The sequence below is a fragment of the Paramormyrops kingsleyae genome, chromosome 23, assembly GCF_048594095.1.
Source record: "Paramormyrops kingsleyae isolate MSU_618 chromosome 23, PKINGS_0.4, whole genome shotgun sequence".
Classification (NCBI taxonomy): domain Eukaryota; kingdom Metazoa; phylum Chordata; class Actinopteri; order Osteoglossiformes; family Mormyridae; genus Paramormyrops; species Paramormyrops kingsleyae.
The window spans coordinates 13,467,811-13,476,635 of record NC_132819.1 but is presented as its reverse complement, the minus strand read 5'-3'; the positions used below and the strand labels follow the sequence as shown (position 1 = coordinate 13,476,635).

General features: G+C 40.7%; 1 protein-coding gene across 2 annotated transcripts; it reads left to right on the top strand.

The window, feature by feature from the left end:
- Positions 1–463: 463 nt before the first annotated feature.
- On the top strand, positions 464–8,648 carry parp10 (poly(ADP-ribose) polymerase family member 10). Of its 2 annotated transcripts, none has more exons than XM_023812016.2 (11): positions 464–582; positions 1,059–1,234; positions 1,364–1,600; positions 1,901–2,131; positions 2,282–3,279; positions 3,401–3,613; positions 4,327–4,432; positions 4,528–5,475; positions 5,688–5,821; positions 6,611–6,785; positions 7,460–8,648. In XM_023812016.2, the coding sequence occupies exons 2-11, from the start codon at positions 1,060–1,062 to the stop codon at positions 7,756–7,758; spliced, it is 3,516 nt and encodes a 1,171-aa protein (XP_023667784.1). In that variant the 5' UTR covers positions 464–582; position 1,059; the 3' UTR covers positions 7,759–8,648. The 2 variants fall into 2 exon arrangements, with proteins under 2 accessions (XP_023667784.1, XP_023667786.1); XM_023812018.2 differs by having other exon boundaries at positions 526–675.
- The last annotated feature ends 177 nt before the right edge of the window (positions 8,649–8,825 follow it).

Below are 8,825 nucleotides of genomic sequence, written 5' to 3'. Positions count from 1 at the left end.
CTTGATTTGTACGATCCGAAGTTATACAGAAGAAACTTAGATTCGGGGTTTTCTTGCTGCTGTTGTCACTCGCACCCCGGTAAAATGGCCGCCGCCTCGTTTTCATTTATGCGTACTGTACCTTGGACAATGACGTCAGCTTAATACGACCCATTGACTCAGTCACATAAACACATTAATGGCGTAAAACTTAATCTGGGACGGACAAACGCAGAGAAAATGCAGTATATTTTCAGAAGCGACAACAGAATATGATATTCAGCTTTTACATTTTAGCTATGACAGTGTAATAAATGCAACACTACGCATCCACAAAATCAGGTTAACAAATACGTACACGTTAAAACCCACAGCTGCGAATGTTTAAATGTGTGCCGGGGTAATAAACATTTACATTATGATTTATTTTTACGGTCATGAGACATCGCCCGTCCCGTCCGTGTCGCATTTCATTCGCTCCTCATCCTCACCCCTGCTTGTGCGCAGCTGCGTGGGATCGGGAAGTAAGCGCAGCAAACGTTTCCGTGTAAACGCAGCCAGGGGCACTGACATGTCGGATTTCACGATCCGGCATTAATTCGGGTAAAAATAAAAATGGCAACGTCAGAACAAATTTCTTTGCTACGCATTGCCTGTGCTTCCTAAGATCATATTTATATCTGCTCGTCAGCTCAAGTAATAAGTCTTGCACTAATAATAATATTTGTTTTTGGCTGCCTGTAATGATCGCCTGCTGGTTTCACTTTTCTTTTCGTGACTTTTCAGACTTGACTAGTAGCGTGGTTAGGGTTTTGTCACTTTTATTAATGTTATTGCACTTAATGTAGATAGTCGTGGGTTATTGATGGTACAGTATATGGCACTGGGTAATTTCGGAAGTATTAAATAGTCCGGTTAGGGCGACGCTGCGTGAGGTAGAACTTAAGCTATTTTGCTTCAACAAAAAAAAATGACGAAAATAGTGTATTTAACCACCGTAAAGAGAATATCGTTTATTTAAAATAATGTTTGCGACTCTACAGCCATCTGATTGTTCTTTTCTTTCTCTTTCGTTTTAGTATGTCTGACATTACGTTGGAAAACCGGACTTTGGAGGTGTCCGGGATTCCTGAAAACTTTACGGACGAGTTTTTGACTTTATATTTCGAAAATAAAAGACGGTCAGGAGGAGGACCGCTTGTTTCTGTCCAAAAGAATGGCAGTTGTGCTGTCCTCGTGTTTGAAGAATCGGAAGGTAAATATACATGTGGCAAATGTTTAATTTCAAATCACCATTTGATAACATATTCCTGTACTTCATAAGTATTTCACAGCACAGACTGCTTAAATATTGTTTTACATATACGGATATATCTGTTCTCAGCCGCTGAAAGGGTTCTGGCTAAAGGAAGCCATACTGTGCAGAATACTACACTGTTAGTGGGGAAGAAAGCGCCACATGACCCCAAAAGACTACTACTCCGCGGGATAAACCCTACTACCAACTTGGAAATGGTGCAGTTGTATGTGGAAAATGTGACAAACGTAGACTCCGACGAATACTCCGTAATCCGTTCTGTCAAAGGAGACTTGGCGCTCTTTACCTTCCAAAATCCACAAGGTTTGTGTGTGTGTGTGTGTGTGTGTGTGTGTGTGTGTGTGTGTGTGTGTGTGTGTGTAAGTATGTATGTATGTGTATATATATATATATATGTGTGTGTGTGTGTGTATGTATGTATATATATATATATGTATATATGTGTGTGTGTGTGTTTGTTTATATATAAAATTATGCAGTTGTATTAATAGATTTATAGCTTTATGTGAATGGTGAGTAAAAAACGAACTGAAACTAATTGTTGCTGGTGAATTATATTTGTCGGTATTATTAATTTTTCGCCCTTCATATATATTTGGGCAGATTTTCAAAATGTTTCTCTGAAAATTAAAATGAAGACTTTGGATGGTGCCACCATTCATCCTGAACAAGTACATCAGACAGACTCCATTTTGGTGCAAAACCTGGCTCCCAGTGTCTCAGATGATCTTCTCAAGCTTTATTTTGAAAGCAGGCGTGGTGGTGAGACAGAAGTGAAGGAAGTTGTCATGATACAAGATGGAATGGCCAAGCTATCTTTTGAAGACTTAAAAGGTGAGATATTGGTTGTATGGCACAATATATTACAGTGATTAATTAATGAAAAATATGAGTGAAATTCTGGTATACAGATAAATATTATGTTAATACAGTATAGCTATAAACCATTCTATAAATATTAATAAGAAAAATACTTTTCGTCAGGTGTGGAACGGGTCCTTGGGAAATCCCACAAACTGGAAGAACAGGACTTGAAAATTCAGCCTTACTTTGATTTTCTACAGACTGAAGAAATCCCACTGACTCAGAGTGTCACGCAAACACAAAACACGGTTCTTGACTTGGCACAAAATATCAGTCTTGGGCCACCAGAAAATGACATAGAAAAACAAACCCAGACTACTCCTGTCACAGATACACATACCTACTTGCCTATTCCCGAACAAGGACTGGTTGAGGAGATAAAGGATACTGTAGCTGACACGTTCTTCTCTGGTATTACACTCTCTGACCCACTGAAACTCAGCCTATTTAAAACAAGCGACTACCTCAAAGACCTTCAAAACTCACATCATGGTTATGTAATTAGCATTGTGGGCAATGTGGTGGAAATTGCTGGGCCAAACAAGCTGGGAACGGAGCAGCTGAAGGGCAAAATTCTGGAGTTTTTCACTGGCTTTGCTCAGGCCTGTGTGACTCTTGAAAAGACAAAGGCAATGTTTCTCTCAAGAGAAGAAGTCAAGGATACAATTCTGAAAAATCTAAGACAACAGGATCTAGCATGCATATACAGTGTAACAGACTGCACGGTGATGGTCTTGGCACTGTCTCTGAGTATGGTGGAGGAAGCCTGTGACATTATAAAGTCTTCAGTTTTTGAATTTAGCATAGCGGTCTCTTCAGACATCGAGTGCATGTTGTACTCGAAGGAGTGGCCAACGTTCATAAATTCCCTAGAGCTCTGTTCAGTGACGATTCCCAAAAAGGGTGATAAAATTGAAGTTTTGACAGTCAAAGGTATGGAGGATGAGAAGAGGAGTAAAATTTTCGAGTTTCTCAGTACGCCGATTCAGACGGAGGTTGTAATCCCTATGGAGCCCGGTAGGCTACGATACATTCAAACCTACTATGACCAGATTCTGGCTGACATGGACCAGCTCTCAATCTTACCCTTGGAATCAAAGGATGTCTCTGGATTTAGAGTATGTTTATGTTGCTTTGATTTTGGTTTGAAGTTGCATGTTAAAGAAAATGTATTTTTACAGTCCTGCTTCAAATCGCTCCACATTTCTTGAAGTTACAACATTCGGTTTCATTTCTCAGATACACGGGAACTTCACGGCCTGCCAGGCAGCAGAAGATTTCCTGCGTAGCATCATGACCTCTATTCAGACCAAGACTATCACATTAAACCAGCCTGGAGTGGCTCGCTTCCTGGTCCATGGGGAAGGAGTTGAAATACTGAAGGAAATGGAGCAGAAATTTGAGGTCCACGTCAGCTTGGACAAGGTTCACTGGGAGCCCTTGGAAAATGAGGTGACTCGGAGCTCCTTCCAATTTCAGCAACTGCTTATGAAATATGGTTTAGTACCAGCAACCTGTGGTATGAGTAACAAGAGAGGTTACAGCCATGAATCCACATAGACAGTACTGGTGCTTACAGCCATTAGTTGCTAATACTGCATGATTTACTACGCTTTATGTAGTTTAGTGATTTGAAAGCAAGAGCATACTTTAAGGATTTGTTTGTTTATATATTTATTTTATTTTATATTTTATGTTGGGTTTCCTAAGGCCCTATTGAGCAAGTGTTTATGGAAAATGTGTGGATGAATTTTGTACCTTGTGAGAATACTTCTACAATGTCATAAGAGCACACATTGCATGTGATGCTCTTCTGCACATTAAATAACTGTGCATTCTTATTGCACAACCGCATAACAGTTTCCTTTAAATCAGAGCTAGATAAGATTTTAACAACTCTGAGCTATTAGTTAAGTTCTCCCCAAGCGAGCTCGATGGGCCGAATGGCCTCCTCTCGTTTGTATAGTTCTTATGTTCTTATACACTTTTCCATGTTTTATATATTTATACTTGTATTTTGATTGTTAATTCGTGTTATACTGCGGCTGCTTTGAGAGGCTTTGCACCTTGCATTTTGCTCCCATGAACCGTATCTGTGTACGTGACAATAAAAGTGATTTGATTTGATTTGATTTAATTCTAACCTGCTGTTTGTTGTACTGCAGGACATCTTGGAATCAGCATGGAAAATGATGTCACAACAAAACTTTCGTAGAAATTCCATAAATCAGGCTGATGCTCCTGTTAATGGCATTAATGCTGCTGAAGGAGGTTTGTTAATATGGACGCATATAAGCCCATTAACTAAGAATTATTGTTATTGTTATTGTTATTTTAAGGTATTTCTGTTTAATGTCCTTGTTTAGGTATTATAGAAGAGGCTAAAAAGCTTGTCTCCATTATCCATATGGATTCAGGCTCCACAGATCAGGACAGTGCAGAGGAATGTAATGCTATCACAAATACTGAAGACCAGGCAGAAGATGATGTAAGTGTAGAAGACACGTTGCAGACCACAACAGGAGGAGATGATGAGACAGTGTTGGGCCATGCTGCCCAGCTTTTTCTGGAAAGTTATCATGACCTTGAGGAGGATGCTAAACTCTGTCTGGCAATACAACTCTCCATGGAAAACAGCACTAGACAGGCAGAAGCTGAAGATGATGAACTGCAAAAGGTCTTAGAACTTTCCAGGAGGGAACAGGGTCCCACTGCAGATTTCCAACTGGAAAGAGCCATCTGCATGTCCCTTCAGGATGCCATTATAGCAGCGAATAATGCTGAGATTTTGGTGTTTGCACGTTACGGTCATGATCTTATTAGGGTAGACATTGCCCTTGGAAAGAAGGTTGACGTACGGCAGTGCGAGGAAAAAGTCGAGGACAAGTGCTTTAAGAAACTGTGTGAACACCAGAGGAAATGTATAGACATCCTCAGAAGAAAGCATGCAGTTGATATCCATATTCAAGGGACTACTGCCATGATCTCGGGATTCAGGGAATATGTCCAGAGTGCAGCTTCAGAGCTGAAGCAGCTGCTGAAGTGGATTTCAAACACGGCATCCGACTCAGAAATTCTGCGCACTGTGCAGTGGGTGTGGCATGATGCCAAGTCGCAGTCGGTACCGTACCCTGGCAACGCCAATATTTTCATAGAGAATTCCTGGCAAATGAAGCTAAAGAAGATTGATATCATATTTGATAATCAGCCTTACATGATAAATTTTGAAACAATGCAAGAATATAGCATTAGCTCAGGAAAATCAGTTCCAATCAGAAGAAAAATCCTCACACCAGGGGATATGACTATATCAGGTAAAACTGCTGACAAGGAAATATTTCTGAAGAGCTGTATGTCATTACAGTAAATATATGATTTGTTTATTTGATTGTAGATATATTTTCAGTATTTATGAATTTATTTTTTTTCATTCATTTTAGTTAATTTATGTGCTGTGACATTAAAAAGTATTATCCTTGGGTCCCATTTTCACATTTGTCTATGCCTGTATTCATTTTTTGCTCAGAGGAAGACTACAGTCTTCTGTCAAATATGTCTGAAGCATCCAGAGTTGACGAGAACTCCACTGAATTCTCTGACGTTGTCAAGCATTTTTATGAAACCATCAGGGAATACCACAACAAGATCAGAATCATAAAGGTGAGGATTTGTTTGCATGCTGTTTAGAGAAAATGTATGTGTTAGTGTCCAGGATAGGCTCTGGACACAAGTTTAGGTCTCTGCAGGCTGGAGCACTGGGTGTGTTGAGAACTGGGAGTCTCGAATGGTTTGTGGGCGTGTTGAAAGGTGGGTGTGTTGAACGGTGGGTGTGTCAGAAGGTTTGTTGGTGTGTTGAATTGGTGTGTTGAAAGGTTTTTGGGCGTGTAGAAAGGTGGGTGTGTGAAAAGATTTTTGAGTATGTTGAAAAGTTTGTGGGCATGTTGAAAGCTGGGTATGTCAAAGTTTGTGGGCGTGTCATAAAGGTGCCTTGAAAGGTTTGTGGGCGTGTCAAAAGGTGAGTGGGCAAGTCAAAAGGTGGGTGTGTCAATAGCAAGAGTGTGGAGAAGTGGGTGGAACCACACACATTCTTTCTGGAAGTAAGGCAGTAAGAGTAAATAGTAGGACAGGTCTTATGCTTCATGAACAAATATGAAACAGGCATTTAATTGTAGATATCTGTTAATCAAGTAAAATTTCCAACAGCATTTTTGGCCAATAGAAATAAGCTTTTGGCGCTGCTGCTGTATTGCACGCATCACCTATCGATACACCCACCTACTACTCCAGCCTGCAGAAACTCGTATCTCTCTGGACCCTCACAGCCCAGAAATGTGCAAGTAATGTAGAAAATCAATTTCATGTGGTACCCCATCAAAGCAATTTTACCAAATAATCTCACTGGTTTTAGATATTATCAAGAAAATATGGACATTGTGTTTTGCTTCACAGGTGGAAAAGATTACAAATAATCTCCTACTCAGCCAGTACAAGTTGAAAAAGGCCAGTGTTACGGAGAGCTGCACTGAACCCGTGATAGAGAGAACGCTGTACCATGGAACAGGGGAAATGAGTGTGAAGGAGATCTGCATTCATGGGTTCAACAGAAGCTTCTGTGGAAAAAATGGTGAGGAAGAGACCTACGAGTACATTGAACAGCAGCACGAGTTTAAAAAAACAAAACTGTTTTGACTCTGTAACAGAGATGGAGCAGCACGGTGACTGTAGAACCCGCTGAAGCCCTAGACCTTGAAGGTTGTAGTTTTAAATCCCACCTGCTTCTGTGTGTGGTTGGTTTGCTTTCTCTCCACATGTTGCAGGTGTTTCTTCCTGCAGTCAAAAGATGTGTAGTTAGGTGTACTGAAGCCTTTGTGTTTCTCGTGGTGTCTGTCTTGTGATGAACTGGCATTTCTCCCAGGGTCCAGGGTGTCCCTGCCTTGTGCCCTATGTTGCCTGGGACGGGGTCCTGCCCCCCTGTGTGACCCTATACTGGATAAACAGTTAAAAGGTGGATGTAGCAGATAATAATAGTTTAATTAATTGTGGTGCGATTCTCTGAGGGTGACCAGGCCAAGGAGATGCCCATGTAACACCTGGCTGCAGCAGATAGATGGGCACTTCCAGAGGGTGGGACTGGACCTTGCATCAGTCTGGGGGGGGGTCGCCAACTGGGATCCTGAGCTGTTGTGTCATGTGGTGGGCGCTGTAGCAGGACATGCCCCCCAACCTGACCTCACCTGTTAGTTTCAGCTTAGCACACTGTTCTAACACTTCATTTCCCATTGCTCTTTATACCTACAGCTACTGTGTATGGCCAGGGGGTTTACTTTGCGGTAAGCTCGGCCGTCTCCGTCCAGGATCAGTACTCACCCCCCAACGCTGATGGCCACAAGTTTGTGTTTGTGACCAAAGTTCTGACAGGGGACTTCACCAAGGGCAACCATGACATGAAGACCACTCCTCTGAAAGAAGGCTCAGCGATGCCCCTGAGATACCACAGTGTGGTGGACCGTGTAGACTCTCCCACAATATTTGTCATCTTCAATGACACCCAAGCCTATCCAGAGTACCTTATCACATGCCAGAAAATCCACGGGTGAAAGATTAATTACGGCAATATCACCATGATCCAACTCCAACAACATAATTCCTTCAGAAATAGCAGAAGGAGACATACTGAAATAAAGTGTGTTTGTTTACTGATAGGAGGATACTGGAAGGAACATTTCCTTTTTTGAATTTGATCATCCAGGAATTAGTTCGAAATCAAATTCTGGAATATTATGCCAAGTTTAAACCCATTTTTCACAAATCAGCATTTCTCTCCCTAAACACACTTCTTTGCATTCTTGGCGCAGTCTCTCTCCTCCTTGGAAACATGCATTCTGTTTTTTCTGTACATACTGCATAGATTAATTCCCATAAATAAACATGTTATTTTAAAGCTGTATGAAACGCTTTAAGCTGCAGGTACTGTATGGAAAACACACACGTATATCAGTTGTCTTAGGATACTGGATTTTCATTCTGTTTGATGTTACTGTGAAACCCTCCTTTGAGTTGATAAGTGCTGAATGACTTGTTTTGGATGTACCACATTACAAATGTCCTCCAGTATGCATCTTATATTTAATCAAGACTGGCAATAGAACTACTTTCTTTTATGTAAAGGTTTATATTTGATCCAGGATGTACCCCAGCCTTCTGCCCTGTGTTTCTTGGGATAGGATTTGTGATCCTTTCTGAACCTTGACCAGGACATGCACTTACAAGATGACCGCATGCACGGATGACTGCTCATATTAACATTTTTTTTTTTTTAATGTGTCTACTTGATTCTGTCCGCTGTGTAATTGTTGAGAATACGGCTTCCTCTGTTTATGACTGCAGATTTTCTTTCAACACACTTAGGTGTGACAATGAATGTAAAATTTAGATTTTGTGGTTTTTGAGTACTCTTTATTCAAATAAAAATATACACACAACCCCACCATTGTGACATCAACTGTTTCCGTTTGAAAACCTTTGATTTACATTATTTAATGCCTAGTGACATTTAAGTTTGCAAATTGACAGTAACCAAGCAAGCTTACTTACATGCATATCCTCAGTTTAATTCTGTTTTCTGTATTTTCCATTGTTATATGTGCTACTTTTGATTATATAT

Coding starts and splice junctions, on each gene's coding strand:
- parp10 (XM_023812016.2), top strand. CDS start 1,060: ATGTCTGACATTACGTTGGAAAACCGGACTTTGGAGGTGTCCGGGATT. Junction 1,601..1,900: donor TACCTTCCAAAATCCACAAG/GTTTGTGTGTGT, acceptor ATATTTGGGCAG/ATTTTCAAAATGTTTCTCTG. Junction 2,132..2,281: donor ATCTTTTGAAGACTTAAAAG/GTGAGATATTGG, acceptor ACTTTTCGTCAG/GTGTGGAACGGGTCCTTGGG.